Source organism: Micropterus dolomieu, linkage group LG15 (assembly GCF_021292245.1).
Source record: "Micropterus dolomieu isolate WLL.071019.BEF.003 ecotype Adirondacks linkage group LG15, ASM2129224v1, whole genome shotgun sequence".
Lineage (NCBI taxonomy): Eukaryota > Metazoa > Chordata > Actinopteri > Centrarchiformes > Centrarchidae > Micropterus > Micropterus dolomieu.
In genome coordinates, this window is record NC_060164.1 from 11,564,323 (window position 1) to 11,586,039 (window position 21,717).

At 37.1% G+C, this 21,717-nt stretch overlaps 1 protein-coding gene across 1 annotated transcript in view; it reads left to right on the plus strand.

Moving 5' to 3' along the window:
* The first annotated feature begins 7,238 nt into the window (after nucleotides 1–7,238).
* Nucleotides 7,239–21,717, plus strand: part of lmbrd1 (LMBR1 domain containing 1) — a 59,352-nt gene continuing 44,873 nt past the window's right edge. The window contains exons 1-3 of the mRNA XM_046071470.1: nucleotides 7,239–7,393; nucleotides 9,011–9,187; nucleotides 10,575–10,638. Of these exons, the coding sequence (XP_045927426.1) occupies nucleotides 7,328–7,393; nucleotides 9,011–9,187; nucleotides 10,575–10,638 (307 nt within the window). The 5' untranslated portion in view covers nucleotides 7,239–7,327. The remainder of the gene's footprint in view (nucleotides 7,394–9,010; nucleotides 9,188–10,574; nucleotides 10,639–21,717) is intronic.

The window sequence follows — 21,717 nt, forward strand, 5'->3', positions numbered from 1 at the left end:
TGAGAAAATTGTTCAGTGAGGCGTGTGGATCATCCAGAGTAGTAACCAGGACATTGTTTTGAAAAGACACATTGCTGAAGATTTTTTTTTCATGCTGTGAACTCAATTGAAATTTTATTCACCTGAAAAAAAAATACTTGTTGGAATAAGCAAGAAATGTAGGTCATCTCTTTGACCTCTAATACTGGACACTCATCTGTCATTGTTCTTTTACATTTTACAAAACAAACGTATGATTAATCATAATCCTAACCCTAAAGAAATACATGTTTGCAAATAATGCAAGCAACATATCCAACATTTACATGTAAGGATATGAGGTTCCTGTTTCTTAGATGCTGGAACACAGATATATAAACTAAACCAGATGTTTGAGGAAATTAATTCATTCACCTTTTAATTGCAGATTTCCTGAAATCTTCTCTCAGGAAAGATGTATGCCTCCGGACTCTTCTACCGTTTCTGTGGAATTGCCCTTTCAAATACTATTTTCATGACATTTCAGCTTTAATAGACAGTTCACACTTCAGTGAAAAGTCAGATAACAAGGGAGACAAGGGATGTGGCAGGCAACAGATGGTCATGCTGATTCTGACCCCAAGACATTAAATTTACATGTTTGGCGTCTTCCCGACGTGAAAAATATTCCAAGACATAATGCCAGAAATTGCCCTTTATGGAATTTTTTACCCCTGTCATTTAAAGTCTGTGCACTTAAAGGATTACATGTTTTATAAACCTAGGGTTAACTGCAGTTTGTGCCTTTATTGTTTTATATTTGAGAGTTTTGCATTGGTCATACCATTTGAGTCAGTTATTGTTTTACCCCATTTACCCTCTGACACCAATGTTTTGAAGACATTTGAGGATTCCCCTATCCAACGGGAATGAGGAGAATTGTGTCTGCTGCGAAAGTTTAAAAACAAGTTCTGTACTATCATCTCTAAACAGAAAACCTGTTGCATTCCTCCAGTGAATGCTTTTGTCTAAACATTCATGTGACTCACTCTGATAGCCTTGACCAGAGCCATGTTAAGAGGTGCTCTAACGTTACATGGGTCTGGCCTTGACTACTAGCTAAGTTAGCAACATGCTATGACTTAGTGTACACTAGTTAATTGATAACTCTGACTGTAACCTTAACTAAAGGGAATTGTGATGCCATTTTCAAACATTTTCTCCTGACTTTATGCCACTCAATTTAATGTTACAATATAGCTAGCTAAATATTTTTATAAAATTCATCTCCCATAAAAAATACAACATCAATAGTTACGTGAGGTCAAACAATTGCAGAGGATTTAGGAGCAATCATTTTTCCAAAAACAGAGTTTTCCATCAAATAGCCTTCACCCTTCATACAGGGAAGCATATTCAGAAAGCAAATTAAGGCCGTCAGCAAAAAATTATGCTTACCTATGAACCCTACTTTCGCATTCCCTCGATTTATTGTATAAATCCTATCTCCAGGACAAAAATCAATTTTTGGGGGGCCCAAATCTCTTCATTGAAATTGATCCACTCACAAATTCACTCACTTATTCATGCTTAGCTTGTCTAACCCCTAGTGGCTGTTAGCATGAATAACATACATAAATAGCCAATACTGAACCAGAATTAGTAAATAACCTCCTTTCCGCATGATTTTTTGTTTTGGGTGCCTCTTTGACTCTGTTTTTCCAACAATAAAGTCAATGCAGTAGATATTCTTAGTCAGATTCTTGTGTGGAAAATAAATACAGCATGCTATACTGTATGTAGGTGAGATCATCCAGTACACACTATGTGGTCCTTTACATCTGCCCATCTGTCTTGTTTTATCTGCATCCTCTCACTATATGTTTAATAGCCTCTTGCCATGGATAAAGTGTCTTTTTATATTGTATTTTTCTTTTATATGCTTACCACTGTGAGCAGACAGAAGCTTAACAGAATGCTGCTGGGCTGCATTGTGGTGTTATTCTGAGTTGCTTTTAAGATCTTGTGATGGTAATGATTTGATATATGGGACACATTTACAGTATATTGATCTGCCTGGAACTGCTCTCAGTGATAGTATTCATGACCTGAACATAGGATCAAAAAAAAATATATATATATATACTTCTCGTTGATACAGTAGCTGTAGGATAAAGTACACTTTCAACTCCCCGAGTATCAGTGTGTCTTGTGTAATCTGTTTATGATTAGTTTTCAGAATTTGTACAAACAAATAATGCGATCAATTCACTTACAACACTGATAAGTGTTCAAGATAACGTGCCAAGCAGAAGCTGCAAACAAAGCATAAGGTTTCAGTGCACTGTGACAAATATCACTTTCCTGCACTTTGATGAATCTGTTGATCACAACATTAGCATTTGATCGTTAAATTGCAAAGGGATCTAAAACCATATTGTGACAAACTAAATATCTCATTTGCTGTTGAATGCCTCCAGGATGTGAATTTATCTTTCATTGTGGTGCTTATGGTGTTTTATTATTCATTTGAATCGTGAATTTAAAATGTGCGGAGCAATTAATAAACAATGATAAACACCAATAATCATGTCAAGTGCTCCCACTCACATTCATAATGAGAGGAAATATGTTCTTTAAACTAAACAACACAAAACAACAATTTACTGTTGAATAACTTTGTTCTTCTTAATGCAGTATAAGTGCCCTGTATCTCACAATGATCATATATAACAAATCCAGCACACATCCAGTTTCTGCATGTGTGTAGTATTGTATTTGTACTGGATATGTACGTAAGTAACCTCAGCAAACACTATTGTTTTGCTTGTTTGTATTTCCCCTGAATACAAACAGGCTAATAGGTGTATTCTGATTCTTCATCATTCAAGTCACCACCGTTGAAGGGGCTTAGAGGCAAAACACCTGCCCATTTTACAGGATCATTTACTAAATTGACATATGGCAAAGCACTAGACAAAGGCAGCATACTGTGTGTTGCTAATCTGTATGCAGACATAACCATTGATGTGTACCTTTCATGTGCTCATAAAAATCACAAAAGCCATTAAGGAGTCTCATTCATCATTTCTGAGAGCTCACCTGGGCATGAAAGCTTCCAATATGTAGACCAAAAAAAAAAAAGAGAGAAAAAGAATTCAAAAGATACTGTAACATGTCAGTTTGGCCTGCAGCTACAGTTCTGTGGGGTATTCTTGAAATATGATCATATAATTGACCCATCTATTGAAAGCTAATGAAAGAAAATCAGTCAGTTGCAACCTCATTGGGATAGCTGTGTGAAAGTGGTTCTCTTTGATATCAGCTTGCTCATTCAGTGGTTTGGAACTAATTTAGAACATAAGGCACAAGTGCAGGCAGTGGGCATGATAATTTCAATTAAAGTTTTAAATCAAAAAATTACCAAGTCAAATTAAGGTAAAAGAAAAAACAACTTAATGCACTTCATATGTCTTATAATATACTTCAGAAATCATATCTATAGTCTATAATGGAAACACTACATCTCTGTTACGACCTTCCGTTAATTAGATTTTTTTTACTTTTCTGACATCCTTATTACAGCAGTGGACTCAGGACATCATTTAAGTTGGCGATTATTTTCTCGAGTGATTGATTAATTGTTCTAACATAAGATAACCTTAATGAATACATTGTGAAAAATGTCCATCACAATTCACGGCCCAAAGGGATGTCATCAAGTTTCTTGTTTAATCTGACCAACAGTCCAAACCCCAAAGACATTCAATTAACTATTAATGTAAGATGAGAAAAGGCAGCAAATTCTCAACACTGACTTGCACAATTAATTGATTATCATGACAGTTTTTGATTCATTTTCTATCAATTAATTGACAAGTCATTGCAGCTCTATACAGAACTGCAATCAAAAGTACAATATTTGGCCTTGGAAGACATTGTTGTTTTCTGTTATCATTATACAGTTAATTTCACCCACAGCATTTGTATAAACAATATTCTGCAGTGAATTTGTTCATGAATTTGTGCATTTTAATCTGTTGTCTGTCCTTTGCTTTTCAGTACATTGCATTGTGGGTGTTCTTCTGCAACCTGTTCTCAAGTGATGTTTACATGATATTTTACATAAATTTTCCTAAGATGGCCAACTTCCTAACATGCAAATGATACACACCCAAAGTTGATGTTCTTACCAAGCTTAAAGTAAGCTGATGCCACTGAGCATTACTAATATGATTTAGTTGAGGTTACAGTGCAGCTTTAGTCATGCTAAATTATAAATATATATATATTCAGAAACTGACCCCACATCACCCATCACCAGTGGTGGAATGTAAGGTACTGTGCTGAAGTACAGATTTCAGAAACTTGTACTGTTTGTACAACTATTTCCATTTTATGAAATTTATTCTTCTACTCTACTACATCTAAATATTGTACTTTCTACCCCATTAAATTTCTTTGACAGCTTTAGTTACTTTTTCAGATTACAATATCTCATACCCTTACTGTCCAGAGAAATCCATGTACGTACAAGTTTGGTGGTTTTGAATGTAAATTTTTCTGATAATCTGAAAGAAGAAAGTGTTCTTTTATGGGTTGAGAAAATTCTCCGATTTCTTAAGCTAAATAAACTATATAACCCCCCTGGATCCCCTGGAAAATGCTTTATCATAAGGCATGAAAAGTTTACTTTTTAGAAATGTGTGGTTCTTCTAAAAAGGACAGTGACACTACAAACATATGATGGTCTTACTGAATATGATACATTGCAGTAGAGTAAACTACCTAACCATATATAAAGTAGTTAAAATATGCCCAACCTTAAACATCTACAGCAGTAAAATGCATCATACACATTAATGCAGCAAGAATATTAATCACAAAACATCATATAATAGTTCAACACTGACAGGCAGCATTTTATTGCAGAATGAGTACTTAATTTTGATAGAAAATGTTGCTGATAATACTTACATACTTTTACTTACTGCAAGTAAGGTTTTGAAAGCAGGACTTTCATGTGTAGTGGAGTGTTTTTAGAGTGTGGTATTACTATTTTAATTAAGTAAAGGTTCTGAATACTTCTTCCACCACTGCACATCACATTGAGACCACCACCCATCCCACATCCAACCAAAATCCCTGTACTTTATTATTGTCTAATCTATTTCACGTCACGTGAGCTCTATTTTTTAAAATCTATTTTCTCATCCAATCAGTGGGAGAAGGCGACATTAAATGGTGACACGGCATGGCATTTTAGTTTTAAGAATTAAAGGACAAATTTGATAGCAGTGCAAACGCTTCAGGGCCACAGCTATTGGAAATATTTGGAACTATTCCTGCAGCCTCTCTTGTGCTCTTCATTTGGGGTGAGGAAGCAGGTTTGGTTGTCTGGAAAAAAAACAAGAAGAGTGGATGAGAGGATGTGATACAATGATGCGACAGAACTACCGTACTCTAGAGAAAACATAAGTAACAATAGTTTTATGATCTGCTCACTGCATGAACATCTGCAGCTGACGAGTATCACTATGAAATTCAAAAGAAGGAAACCCCCTTCCTTGATTGACAAAAATCTAGACAATTTCCTACCTTTTTCTCAGCAAGCCCCTTTTAATAGACTCAGGTACATGGTGTCCATTAGGGCATGCTGCCAAGCTGCACAATAAAGGCATTTGCAGTTTTGAAAGGTTGCATGAATTAAGAAGACCTTCCCTGAGCAAGTGAATAATGGGTTGTGAACAAATTACATTAGTTTAATTAAAAATGTTAAAGTCAGGCGCATAAATGAAGTTTAGATATATGGTTATTGATTTTAGTGAGTTGAATTTGAAAGTTTCCAAACCAATAGTGACCAGCTAATTAACTGGTAAGAATGTTCTTCATTCCAATTAGTAATAGACTAATTTCCCCCACAACTAATATAGAAAAGTGTTGTTTTCACTTTCAGAAACTTTAGAGCCTCAATGTCACTGCGGACTGTTATAGTCTACTCCTTGCAAAAGTAATTACTCAAGTAATAATTTAATTTTGTCTCCGTAATTCCAGACATGGTGAGCATGACTGCACACTCTTAGACTGTTGTAATTTAAGGGACAATATACTCCATAAAAGGAGTAGACTTTTAACACCGACACTACGCACTCAAAACTGTGGAAACTGATGGAAGGAAAATATAGAAAATTCTTCTTCATATTGTGATACCACTGGGTCTGAATGCAAGATAAATTAGATAAGAAGTGAAAGAAATGGGAAGTGTCCCTGACACACGGGAGGCAAGCCGACTCTTACTCTTCACATGGAGCCTGGAAAAGTTTATATAATCCCATTGCTGCACAAGTTTGGAACCCCTGCTGAATGAAACAGAAGCTGATAGAGACAGAAAAAATAACTTTTACCATTAACATTTAAGAAACCAAAGCCAAGAAAGATGATGATGAAAACAAATTTAATGTGTAGAAAGCAGATGCTCTTCATGTGAGCCAGTCAAACAGCTGTACTAATATGGGATTTTGCATTTGGCTCATTAACAATGTGAATTTTACTACAAATACAGTGGCTGTTTGCTGGTGTGGACTACTGCGGTGGATAAATGATAGCAAGTATTATCCCAATGATCTGCTTTGCACAAGGGAATGCAGCTACAGGTGCAGTGCACCCTAATTTCCAGTGACCTACTTCTACTTTTTCAGCAAATTCCAATGAACAAGATTAGTTTTCCAAATATACTGGAGGTTATAAATGCACCAACTTTGTACCAATACTACTGTGTATAATTCTGTACTTTGTAGACTATTGTGTGTGACAGAGATGCTACAGTAGATTTTAGAATAGCATACAGGAAAAAAAGGGGGAGGCAGGGGCATGAAGAGTCTGAGACATATAAAAGGAAACAGTGGAAATCATATCATATTTCATAAATGCATTTAAATGGTGGTCCAAATGTCTCCTCGGTCAACTCAAGTGCCTCATATCTGTGCCTAATGGATAGTCCAATTGCCCCAGAAGGGCCCCTCTAGCTAGAAGAATCTGAATTCATCACTGATGGTATTTTTTATAAAACTACAAAACTTCGAGGGTAGCTGTCCTTGAATTTCATGTTGTCTTATGTGATAAGCTATATAGTGCCTTACTGTTTGTATCTGCTTCTTCTCCTTCTGGTAGACTCCACTATGTTACAGTGCTAATGTCGCCTCTCTGTACATTTCTGTCCAGTCCCTCCACCGGTGATGCGGTTAAATTCTACAGTTCTCATATGGACTTATCAGCAGCCACTTTCTTTAGAGACGTCAAGGCTGCTGCTCGCCCTCCACTTTGGTGACGTCAACGGGAGCACGTGGGTTTGTTATTGCAGGAAGTGAAGATGGCGGAACAGTCGTTGTTCTCCGAGTCTCTGCTCGGGTGGTCTATTTTCACATTTATACTTTTGGTAAGCAAGTGTGAAGTTGTCTAGTGGCTCCATTAAGTAGTGGAGTGTTATACTACTAATTTCAGATGTTTTAGCAGGTGAAAATGTTGCTTAATTAAGTGTTACCGTTGAAGTCAATACTGGCTTTGGGTTGGTGTTAGCTTACATTAGCAATGGCACGCTAACATGCTGTTTTGTAGGAAGCGCTCAGCGTAGCACTAGTATACCTTATATTTTCTACTATTAGAAACACTGAACGTGTAAAACACCACCACGTCGAAAACAGGGGGTGGGTATTCGTACTTTACTAACGTTGTACAGAACATTAAATTACGTACTATTAACTTACCGAGTTAACGTTCCCCACAAGGTTTTAAAATGCACTTTACTTCTTTAATGTGCTTTTCACAATGGTATGTAACCTTTCCTTTCCTGTGTTAGTCCTTTTTTAGCTCGTATTTATAGGCTATGGCTTCAGTAGAACTTGAAGAAATGCCTAGAGTCATTTGGTCAGCTAGGTAACCTGCTGCCCAATTTAGCACTCATTATCTCAGCTGCCATATATAGAGTCACGTGGCTAAATCAGAAGCCGCCCAGAAGAATGCGTGGATGTCAATAAATTGCTTTGTTTCCTCACCCACCACTAGCAGCCCCTTATTTGCACAAACCATTCAATGGACCTTATTTGGATGCACAGCCCGCGTCCTTACCTGGCAAAACAAGCAGCCAGAGGCTTAAGGCTGCGGGCCTTTAATTGATCCTGTCTGTGAATAGCAGCCCTTGATCTGAAGGGACTAGTTTTAGCAGTGTCCTCACTTCTTACAGCTTGTGTGTCTGGAATATGACCTTGTCATTTGGAGCCCCTTTTTTGCTACTCTGTCTAATGAGTTTTCTGCCTGTTACAATAACAGTCCCTCTCCCTCTTTTGTCTTTTTTCATGTTTAACAGCAGCAGAATAAATTAGCCAATCCAGGAGTTAATTCAAAAATGGATGTACATAATTAAATTCTGCTAATTATAAAAAGTAAACTTTGTTTCATTTCCTTGCTTATTGAGTCTGTATTCACTCACATGCTGAAAGAGGATAAGGGGAGGGAGTATGATATAATCAGATCAGCTGTTCCACAACAGCACCTGCAGTGAGGCAATTTTCAGTTTATAATTCCCTACATTTTGGTTTAACACTTAGGTTTGAGTATTTCTTTTTGGCAATCAGCAATACACACACTGGAGCTAGAGTTTCCTAGCAGTGTTGCTCAGGCACAGGAGGACGCATTAGTGTGAACACAGTATGAAGTTTAACAAAATACAGCACTGCAACACTGATGAATGTAAGCTACACAAAGGTACAATTTATAGAGTATTATATTAGATTGCATTATGTTATACTTTTGTTTCAACCCCTGTGTGTGTCTGCATTCATTATTTCATTAATGCATTAATTATGTCATTATTTCCTTCTTTTTAATTGTATTAACCCAAGATGGATGTTTTTGGCTGTAAATTTGATAGCTCTCTCTAGGCCTCGCTCTCTCTTTTTTGCTAATAATATTCCTCATCAAATTTTTACTATTCCTCATGATGTTATTATTCTCCACTTGTAACTAATTGATTAAATGTTTATTTCCCCTTGTTTAGGTAATCCTGGCTTTCTGTTGGGTCTACATTCGGAAATTTCAAAGTCGTCAGGAGAGTGAAGTTGTTTCAACTATCACAGCAATATGTGCACTTGCCATTGCTTTGATAACGTCTGCACTTCTTCCAGTGGATATATTCCTTGTTTCGTTCATGAAGTATCCCAATGGTACCTATAAGGTTAGTATCTGTTCTGCTAGCAGTGCCAGTAAAATCAATTTGAGAAATGCTAATGACTTTTCCTGAGGCAGCTTTTAACTTTGCTTTGTAATTTTCCTAGAATTAGACAGTGGACAAAGTGGACATTGTTTTTGTCCTGTCTAAAAGCTGAATGCATTTCTTGCCTCATAAATTTTGTTGCCAATTCATTGCATTTGTTTCTATCTATTTGAAGATGAAGCAAAGTGTGTAATGATATCATTATTTGAACAGCAGGTAATTTTAATCCCTCACTCACTTAATCAAACATGATTTCTTGGTGATAAGAAATTACAAATAAGCAAAAAGGCATGAAAGCAAGTGGAGGCTTTTTTGCTGAAATTTGACAAGTATAAACAGAAATATTAATATAGCTTCTGGTGGAAAAGGATCATTTGAGCATGAGCCAGAGCAGTGAGAGTCATGACTCTGCAAAAACTGACAGAAATGACACAAACATTTTTCTTTAGGATGTTGCTCTTCAAAACAATATCTTGTTTTCAATCTTTTTGCAGCATTTCACTTTTTCTTCCAATTGGAGAATTCATTCACAAGTAAAATGCAGGAAATGCAAAGTTATTTCCCACCACACCTGTGCAATGCATGAATAAAAATAGATTTAGATTTATTTTTCTAAATTTTACACTGATTATTGTTTTTTTAATTAGCTTTAATCTAATTAATGCCTTTTCTCGTTGATTGTTAGACTTGTGTCATTCCTAGGGATGCACCGAAATGAAAATTCTTGGCCAAAGATGAAACCGAATTTAATGAAAAAATTTGCCGAACACCGAACAAGTACATTCGCACTTTTTCCATTTATTTTTCCTTTTTTTTTTTACCATTGCATGAATTAAATAGTCAAAATGGACTTTTTACTCAGTGTTTCGCACAGGATTTGGAGAGACTATGGTGGGTAGGTCCGAGGCCCTATGGGGTCTGGTAAAGTAAATTACATTACTTTTATGTACACATGTAATATGTGTGCACTCCAAATTTAGGTGCGCTAGTTTAATCGCCTTCTCAGAAACAAGTGACAGACCATGTTTTTGCCTTTTCTCAGAAGTCAGCCACAGATGGAGTGGATTTGCTAGGAGACAATTCAACAGAACAGTGTCTGCAAACAGTAATTTTTGCGTCTTTCTCGGACACTTTAAAATGCTTCCACACTGCCGACATCTCATCGTACTTGTTCTGTAAAATTTATTCGGTCTTTTGACGTATTAGGCTGAACAACGGAAGTGCTTTTTTTGCTATTTTCGGCCAATTAATTTTGGTGGCCGAACATTCAGTGCATTCTTAGTCATTCCCTTTACTGTTGAACTTATTTCTAATATTCACCATTGACTCTTCCTTTGCTAACATCCAGGAATGGGCAGCAAACAATGAGACGAGAGGCCAAATTGAAGACACTGTGCTGTATGGATATTACAGTAAGCGCATTCTCTTAATACCTGTCTATGTGGGTGCTCATGGAAAAAAAATAATAAATGAATTAGTCCTTTTATTTGAATGTGTTTATTGCGTTGAGCTGTTTTGTGATCAGTCAGTGTGCTTTGGCAGACTATTCTATGATAGCAACACTATCTCTTCTTTCAATTCATGGTAATGCCAGTTCAATGTTTTTTTTTATTTTGCCTGTTCAATTTAATAATACCTGGGGCCAGACTCACCCACACAGTCAATCTTAGTGGGTTAGTAGTCACTGGCTCCTTGTTTTGGTGACTCATTTTCACACAGGGTATCTCGATAGTAACTTTCACTGCAAGTACGTTCAGGCTTTCCCTGTAAGATATATATTAAAAGCCCATACAATGTCTCACTGATCCTAGAGCATTCTATAGGCCTTTGAAAAATAAATAAATGTTATTCACAAAACCTGATATAAACAAGAACTTGGCATTAAAACGAATTAAGACTAATTATAGAATGTACTCTAGTACTGTTGAAATAATAGGTAGTAAAAAGCCAGGGTAATGCTAATGGACTAGCAGAACAGTTTGTTTTCCATGATGATGCAATACATCAGAGATATCAAACATTTACAGTGTTTCCTTTCAAAATGTCCACTATGACCATTATAATGAATGCAATCTCTCAAATAACTATAGCTGTCAAGATTAAATAAAATGTACTGCTTCATATTAAGCATAAAAAGTTGGTTGTGTAGTAGATGGCGCACATTCAGTATTCCTATAAATATGTTACTGGTGAATTGCTTTCATGGCCTTTACATGAAGACACATTATCAATGAAAACTTACACACTGTGTGTTAATGATGTCAGTGATGATCATATTCACTCATGTCTTCACACTATTTGCCCTTTATCATATGCATTTCTTGTAGACTCTTCCTTGTTAACCTTTTGCTATTATAGGCTAGTATTTTCATTATTGGTCAAATAAATATCTTAATAATTCTAATGTTTAATTTCTCTCTTGGTTTACGTAACTTTTTTCCATAATGTAAAATTTTGCATTGTGTTTGATGATCCATTTGGATAATGCCAATTTGGGTTTGTATTTATAATATATTTTCTTTGCTGGACCCTACTATGTTACAGCAATAGCTTAATTTCCCCGTGGTTACCAATAGTTTCGTCATACATTATGCTGCTTTGCATGTATTAATGTTACATGTGACTGGCTACAAGTTCTTTCTCGGATAACAATGTTTGTAAAACTGGTTAGTCGAGATTACCACAGCGGCTGTGAAAATATTCTGACTGTTGTGAGTTCATTGTAGGTGAATATTTTGGTGTTGTCAGTGATGAGAACTAATTGAAAGAGTAGTCACTTTCATTATTGTTGCATTATGATTGGCAGCAGCTGTGAGTCGGGTTAGATTTCCTCCGTACGTTTTGTTATTTTTTATAACCTGTAGTAAGGCAAGTATAATCAGGATTTTTTTTCATATAGTGTGTTTAAAGACCTTTAAAATAATAATAAAAAACACAAAAGAAGAAGAAAAAATAACATAGTTGAGAACATGAGTCGAACAAGCAATCCTTGGAATTTGAGTCATTTACTCCACCAATGACACTAAAACTTTTACTGAAATTATCTTAAAAAAATGCACCTACATGGTTTGTTCTCAAAATCACGAGAAAATGATCCTGTTATCACGGGAAAACAGAGTTAAAAAATATTTGAATGGATGGTTGCGTAGGGCTTCGTGTGTGTGTGTCGTGTGATCAGCAACAAATGTGACGTGAAAACACAGCAAACTGCTGATTTGGTCAGAGAGAATCGTCACTATTCACTGAAGCGAGAAATCAACTATGTAGATTTCGAAAATTGCCAGTGTTATGAAAATTGATGGCGAATCGAAAATGTGCTTAAACGTTCTCGGAGTTGAGGCGCTCCGCAAGTGGCAGCGGGGGGAAGCTCGCGCCACCCGTGTCCATGAATAAGTTACTCTTTTAATTGCCTTTATTTTCTCTTCAAAATAAGTCCTGAATGGCAGAACTGATGATTTGGTTACACCTTTTGCAATCGTGTCAGGGCTTGTGTTCCTTGCCCTATTTGACTTGGTCCAACCAAACTACAACAACAAAAACAAAACACTGTGTACTTAACCAAGTAATGTAATTATTTCTGCAGAAATCCAGCTACAGTTTTAGTTTCTAGGTACAACTGTTCTTGTACTTTCACAAAGCCTGTTCATCAAACTGTTCATTTTTGCTTTGTAGCATATTGTGTTGTATCATTAGTAGGTTTGGTCAGCATTCAGTCAGACATCTTGGACTCATCCTTTTCTTGCTATGAGAGAGGAAAGGTCCAGTCCCCATGGATCGCTCCATATTCAAGTATTTTTGCGTGGTTACAATTCATGGGAACAGTATCCAGGCTGTTTGGCTGATAAATTAGTGCTACAGAATTTTTGTCATGATTGTCATATTAAGGGATAACACGAGTTTGTTGTTTTTGACGATAGCAAATTCAGTCATGCCAAACACTCTAGATCACACGTTTTCTAACAGATGCTGGCTTAAAGTGCCTGTCAGCAACACTGTTATGTACCGTCTGTTCAGAAATGCCAAATGCAAGGAAGACAAGCTGTCTCCTTGCCCAGACAGCCCAATCAAAGAAACCACCCCATTGGTATGATGACATCAGAAAATAGTCTTTCACAGACCTTGAACACGTCATGTGAATCCAGCATTCAAGGGGCCATAGTATATTGTCCTCTGGACACACAAATATGATTTCATACACATGATTGATTTTCTCTGTTACTATCTATAGTTCGGATTAGGTGTCTCCTTAAATGTAAAATTTGCTTTAGAGAGAAATGAATAATTCTGTAGGCGTAGTCTTGAATGTATGGCAGTGTCTCGTCAGTAATTTAATTCAATGGCCAAACTGCCTGGAAACCATGTTCATGGTGCAGTTACACTCAAGAAATTTGTCACGTCAAAGGGAAAGCATATATAGTTTAAAAATTGATTTAGTAAGTTTATATCTCTGTCTAGTTAGAAAGAGTTAGTGCATTTTAAATCAAAATCTCACTTCATATTGTGGCACTTACACTTTAGTCTTACTCCGCATACATGCTTTAATTTTACATTATGAGTTAAGTAGACATGATAATCTAAATATTGTTCATGCCATTCACAACAAAAGGAAGACATGTTTCTTTCATAAACATTTTCTTATCCAGCTTAAAAATTTTGTTTTTTGAGCTAGGCGACGAGTAAGAGAGGAGCTTGAAAGAGTTTGGTACTTGCCTTCGGGCATGTCTACATGTGATCATAGCTCTGGGAGTTTGTGGTGCAGAATGATCTGCTTACACATTTGTTGTGGTCTTGTAACCTTTGGCTGTTGATAAGGAAGGCAGAGTGCTTGTAAAATCGCCTGAAATACAAAAAATTGAGCCTTGCAGTTTTGATTGATAGTGTGCTTAGTACCTCAGAGCATATTTTTGGACTAAAGTTATAGTGCTTTTTAAATATTGCAAATGCATTCCAAGCTTAGAGGTATCATCATTTAAGATATGATACCTTCTTTTTGTAACAATGTATGTGTTGTAGTAGCTAATATATTGTATTATTAAAGATTGTCTACTTATATTGATTGGTTGCTTAGGCTGTTTAAAGTTAAATACTTTAATGGAATCATATTTTTCAGAAAGTGCTTTACAATAGATTTTTTTCTGTCAAATGAGATTCATGATGCACATCTATGTGACTGTATGTCTCTGCAGTGAATAGATGTTTATGAAGATGACAGTATAAGAGTCCAGTGTGCTGAGGCTAAGTATCCAGTCATAGGCTAAATATGAAAATATGATTAATCTAATTTTGGCTGCATAGTCTATTTAACTGTCCTGTTGTCGTTGTTTATGTAGAACCAGTGACTCTTTCCTCTATTCTTTGAGGGACATTACTTTTGTATTTGCCAGTAGGTGGAGACCAAGCTCCATGTGTGTTGTATGCACAGTGTCCTTACAAATCTAACCTTTCAAAGTAGAATTTTCTTTAAGGCCATATTTGACAGAACTGTCCATTTGTCTTTTCACACCTGGAATAATTGCAGGGTTGACGCAGAGATGTCCTATTACCTCCAATGGGGTATGTTGATTTGTATTCAGTGGTGATCACAGCTAATAAGTATGTGTATGTCCAGTGAATTACAAGAACTCCCTGCGCTATTTAATTGATGTGTGAAATCATTTGATGGCCATGTCATTTGGTGAATTGCACCCAGTTGCTAGTTCTAAAATATGTACATTTTCTTCTGGACAGTGTTTTATTAAACCTGTAGTGAACAACTTTTCTGCAGCAATTTCGAATCCACTTTTCTGCTTTACAAGCACAGTATTGTTGTAGTGTGGACATTATAATATAGCACAATTTCATTATCATTTTAATGGATTTGTTGCTGTTTAACCAACGTTTAATTTAACTAAACATTTAACTAATTTCTAAATGGTCCACACGATTCTGCAGTGGGTGGATGACATTTTGATATTGGTTATTTTGCTCCCTTTTCTTCATTGAACTGCATGTATGTTCATGTTAATGCACTTTTGTCAGGGGTGTTGAATTTCACTGTTCCTCAGACTCTTTGGGCTTATGATGGCTACAGCACATATTAAAAGTAACATCATAAGTAGGTCAAGTAAATACATTTTAGTTATGTTACATCTTAAACAGATAAAAGCATGCATTTAGCAAAACCCTGGACAGCAGTGATGAAGAGATAATGGCTAGGCCAAATCAGAATGCAACTGTAATGCAAAAAAAAAGATAATATGAAAAAAGTAAATATTCTGTCAAAGTGAAATATTTCTAAACCTTGCAGATATTTACAAATTCTACACAGTGTAATATTGGATCAAATGTACCTTCAACATGACACAGTGGATGGATGTCTATAACTTAAACACCCACTTCCTTTTAGAGTCCAAATAGCTTTTTGTGATCTTTAATGAACCCCAAGTTTGAAAGCATAGCCTTTCAATCTCCAGCCACTGTCCATTTATACATTTCCTTGGACTGCTCAGTACTTCCAAGCAGTGGTGCATAAGACCCTTAAGCAACAGGGCAAAATACCCCTGGGCCCTTTAAATAAATCATTGGCTCTCTCTCTGCCTTTTTTAATGCCATTTGTAGAAAAGAAGCAAGAGAGGATGCAGTAGCTTCTTGTAAATACACTGCAAGTACTTTCTTTTTGTCTGGGATTCTTGTCCACCTACATGCGCTGACTGAGTTTTATTGGAAAGTGGTAGCCTAGTGCTTCTTTTAAGAGCATTCTGAAAACATTGACAAATTGCAGTTTTATTTTGGAGGGCAGCATTGTGTGACACAGAGGGGCCTTCACCGATAAGAACATTGTCCAGTGTGCATAAGAAACAAAAGAAACTTTTCTTGCCACTGTGGGCAAAAAGCACAACCCATAGACAGCCTCTCAATGATAGAAGCCTCTGTTGTAATTATATATAGTAGAGCCCAACTAATGCTGAATTTGTGAGGCACAAAGACGGAAGTTACAATATAACTGCTGATATTCCTTTTTTAACATTACCAACATATTTGATAAGGGTCACTTCAATTTGATTATTAAATAATCTTAACTTATACTGAGCAGACAGACCATTTTACAGTTAAAAAATTAACTTGGAAAAACAAGGTTACTGCTAAATTGTTTCTAAATTACCTTGAACATATCTTTGGTGTATTATTTTTAGTTATTAGCTTACAAATACCCTGACCCAAATATCTGTGATGAGCTAATATTGGCCGATAATGTTGGCCATTCTGATGTACTGTCCCAGCTCTAATATACAGTAGTATACCACTTTGTCAACCCATTGAATCATCATTGCTTTGCCATCAACCTTGGAAGAATCTAAGTGCTTTCATTTCAAATAAATGTATAATAAAACAAATTGGTGGTGGTATTCCTAAATTATTCTCTTTTCCTTTTAATTCTCTTACTATCACTTGACCAATTACAAAGCAATCACTGATGTTTTGTAATGTATATCTAATAAAGCTGTGCTCTACATAAAAAAAGGAGCCAAAAGAGAAATGCAGTAATAATAAATTACAAAACACCTCTCCCACTGTTACAGTAAATATGTTACATTGATGGATGTTTCATTGACTGTTAGCCTGCCAGAAAGCTAAAAATATTTTTTCTATGTCCAGCTTTTCCAATGATCTTGACGACAAATAATTCATGAATGTCATCACATGATGAACGTCTCCCCATTTCTACACATGGATCCATTAAGAAGACAAGGTTGATGAAAATCTACTCTGAATGCAGCCAGTTTTCTTTTCTTAAATGTATTAAATTTTACATTACTCCCTTTTCTGATTTATTCAAATTACTCAATAGTATGTGTGGTTTTTACTTGACAAACTCTGCACTATTTAGTTAACAGACAAAAATCCACACTGCCTCCTCTGCAAGAAATGTCATTAAAACAATGAGGTGTTATCATGTGTGCATCTTAGAAGTAATATGTTTTAAAGTCAGGATTAAGGCATGGCATGGTGCAGCATGTGCAACAAAAGGACTGTGAAATGCATTCTCCTCCTGCTAGGAAAGTTGGTTGTGCTCAGTGGAGCTATAAACATAATGTTTAGCACTCTTTTGGCTCATGAACCATTTGATAAAGTAGTGCACAAAGACGTCATTTCTCTAGAGAAGCTCTTCCATATCAGCTCACAATTCATGTCCTTCAAGGCTGCTCTGATGGCCCCCACTTCCTGTAACAATGGACAAGGAGCCCTGTGGAGTCCATTTGTTCTGGTGGGGATATAGTGGCTTCCTTTGAACCTTTTTGAGCTGTGGCATGAAACAATATGGTAAAATATGACAGCAGACTGTTTCACTTTGTCCATTGTCAAGTAGATGACAACAACCTAGAAAAACATGTGGCTGGACACTAGAGACTTTACATTTGCATCTGCTGTTTACTGCTCACTGCTATCTTGTCAGTTTGGAGTCAGTACATCTGCATTTGGGTGACAGTGTGGAATGTGGGTGGGAGAGAGGTGGGCCAAGCAAGTGGTAGTCAAAACATCTGAGTGTGATTATCTAAGAAACAGTACATTTGCATCTGCTGTTTACTGTTTTTTTTTGCAATCCACTGTCAGATGACATCTTGCAGCATGTGGAACAAAATAGCAAAATTGTATTTTGTGAATTTTCCTTCTAGGAAGGTTGGTTGTGCTCAGTGGAGCTATAAACATAATTGGTAGCACTCTTCTGGCTTAGGAGCCATTTGATAATGTCGTGCACCAAGAAGTCGTTCCTCTAAAGAAGTTCTTCAATATTAGCTCACGATTCCTGTCCTTCAAGGCTGCTCTTTGAAATTGATGGGCCCTACTTCCTGTAACATTGGACAAGGAGCCCTGTGGAGTCCATTTTTTCTGCTGGGGATGTAGTGGCTTGTTTCAACCAAAAAACTTTGCCACTGAGCTATGGCATGAAACAAAATGGTAAAATATGACAGCAGACTGTTTCACTTTGTCCATTGTCAAGCAGATGACAACAAACTAGAAAAACAATGTGGCTGGACACTAGAGACTTTACATTTGCATCTGCTGTTTACTGCTCACTGCTATCTTGTCAGTTTGGAGTCAGTACATCTGAATTTGGGTGACAGCGTGGAATGAAGGTGGGCCAAGCAAGTGGTAGTCAAACATCTGAATTTGAAAGCCTAAAAAACAGTCAATGCAAACATGCTACCTGTATACTGTAAGAAATCAGCACAGGCATCCTGATTTAATATTGTATTGTTAAAGTGCTTATTCTTCTTTGTCTTCAAAGTTGTAATGCTGTGCAGTGTGAACTTTACAGACATGTTTCCAGAGTCTGTTGGCGAGGTAAAATAATCCTCCTTTCTTTTTCCACGGCATGGACGTCTAGATAGAGTTGAGCTTTCTGAATGTTTGTGTTTTTACTGTTATACATGACTTTGCTATGACAGCGGTCCTGCACAGCTCATCTTTATCTTTTAAATAGAAGAAAAGTAGTTCAGGACCTTGAATGATCATTTTTGTCTTAGCCTTCAGTCAAATAAAAAAAGATTTGATATTGGAATAATAATCAGTGAATCCAATCATGGTTAAAACAGGAAATGCATGCTATAAATATACAGACAAATCTTTAAAACTGCATTAAATGGCTAACATGTTGTGCGTCAACAATGTTACCAAACATCGGTTAACTCACACACCCAGCCGAAACAGAGCAACACGGACACTGTGTCCTTCATGCTGCCTGTCAAATTTAAGTGTAATATTCACTAGTGTTTCATCCCAGATTTGGCCCCCCAGAAATGGTGCCTCCCCTGATGTTTACAGGAAATGAGAGTGCAAGCTCGTAGTGTCAAACCTTTCAGCAAGTGTCTGTACAGACAGATATTTTCATCAGTCTCTGGAGTCCTTTTGCAAAAGACATTGTTTCTATGAGAAATCTCCCCTGGCATTTAATCACATAAAATGTAATACATTTTGCCTGTCTGCAAAGGACAAGAGTCCAGGTGCTAATGCCCCTGCTGAGGGCCATACCAAGGTAAGGACAAGGGTCTAAGGTTTTCCAATGAGCCATACATGGTGCTGGGAGTGAAACTGCTGGTACTGCTCTGAATGATCATTGTAAATTGCCACTAATAATTATTAACACATGATGAGGTAAAACTATTGCTTGTGTTGATGTCCTCACATTGTTTCACCAGCTTGCACTACATTAGTAGACGCTAAACTTTTATAGCCACTTTGCCCACCAATCCTCAAAAATATTAGGGCTGACCCCGAATACTCGAAGATTCAATGCTTCGATGGGCGGAGCCTGATTGGACTGTCAATCTCACAGTCCAAGCTTCGCAGCGAAACGAGGATCATGGCATTTTGGCGATATGGGGGTGTTCGACGTCTGATTTTACATAGAACTACCAGTTTTCTCCCAATAAGTTAATATACAGCCTATTACAATACACATTTCAACGTTTAAAGCTGTAAATAAACATATCAAAAGAATAAAACTTTCAATAAATGGTTTTAAAGTGCGTCAATTAATCCAAAATTGTAACCCTAACCCTGGGTCTCGGTGCGCATATGTAAGCGTAGCGTGTATGTGTGTAGTAGCAGTGGAGGAACACTTGCTGAAGAGACGGAGCCCCAGCTTCACTGGTGCTGTGACGAGTTGTCAGCACCTCGCGGGAATTTCAGATAATTTATCACTGTTGATGAACCACACAAACAATATTTTTATTGTTTTTAAATAGCCGGCTACTTGAAATAGACCCGCGAGGAACCGCGATGTGCATGCAGTTGTCGGCAGCACAGACAGACAGACAGACAGACAGACAGACAGACAGGATTTTGGACTTAACAATTCTGATGTAAATCCTTAGTCGGGGACAGCCCTAAAAATATTAAATTTCTTTCTTCCCCCACGAGTAAATTGGAGTGTATACTATATATGTACAGATTAACGATATACAGGGTTAAGGAAGGACATTTAATTATTTAGTCTTCTACTCTCTGTCAAGGGGATAAATGTGCTAAACTTGTATCCCTGGTCAGGCGTTCTTCCCAGTAGAACATCTTGGAGAGTAATGGATGATACATGGTAATGCAGTATGACCTATTCTCTCAGTATGTTAATATTCATGGTGTTATGATTAATTTTACCCATTGCTTTAACTCACAAGCATATGCCAGCGGCTGCATACTGTGCATGGCTTGCATTTATTGGCTCCTGGCATCATCCTAAACTCAGTTTGTCTGGCTGTAAATGAGTGTAAATGGATACCTTAGTACAGCAATGAGCATGTGTTTATTGAAAGTAATGCCCTGTCACAATCACAGCTGGAAAAAAAGCAAGCTACTATAACAGTGACATCTATTTGTCTGCAGCAGAGAGAGCATTTTGTGAAATATAGTCCTTTTCACAGGGGGGCATGTTTGTATTTGCTTGAGGCCGTGCATTCTTGACTGATATGGAACAGTTGCTTTCCACATAAACACTGAAGTTGAAGTGTGGTGCTAACGTTGTATCAGAAGCAAGTTTTCGGTTTAAATTTGTTGTGTAGTTTATCATGCTATATTGGCATTGCTTAGGGCTTGTATTTAGTTGTTGTTTCTTATGTGTAGGCCAGAATCGCTTATCCATTAATGTTTCAAGCTCTGTTTCATTTAGGCTACTTTGATTTTGGTTACTTTAAAAATCGAGGCTTAACTCATAAATTCAAAAGCACTAATGTTATATCAAACCTCTATCTAGCATGCAAGAAAAAAGTTAAATTGATGTGGTTGTGGTATACAGTGGGGGAAATAAGTATTTGACCCCTTGCTGATTTTGCAGGTTTGCCCACTTACAAAGAATGCAACGATCTATAATTTTAATCATATGTACATTCTAACAGTGAAAGACAGAATCCCAAAGAAAATTCCAGAAAATCACATCATATGAATTTATTAAAATTGATAACCATCTGATGAGGAAAAACAAGTATTTCACCCCCTGGACAAACAGCATGTTAATATTTTGTAGAAAAGCCATTATTGGCCAGCACAGATGTCAAACGGTTTTTATAGTTGGTGACAAGGTTTGTGCACATTTCGGCAGGGATGTTGGCCCACTCCTCCCTGCAGACAGCCTCCAAATCATTCAGGTTCCGAGGTTGTCGCCTGGCAACTCGAATTTTAAGCTCCCTCCAAAGATTTTCAATTGGATTCAGGTCTGGAGACTGGCTAGGCCACTCCAGAACCTTGATGTGCTTCTTCTTCAGCCACTCTTTTGTTGCTTTGGCGGTGTGCTTAGGGTCGTTGTCGTGCTGAAACACCCATCCTCGACCCATCTTCAGCTCTCTCACTGAGGGAAGGAGATGTTGGTCCAGAATTCCACGATACATGGCCCCGTCCATCCTCCCCTCAATACGATGGAGTTGTCCCGTCCCCTTGGCTGAAAAGCACCCCCAAAGCATGATGTTGCCACCACCATGCTTGACGGTGGGGATGGTGTTCTTTGGGTTGTACTCGGTGTT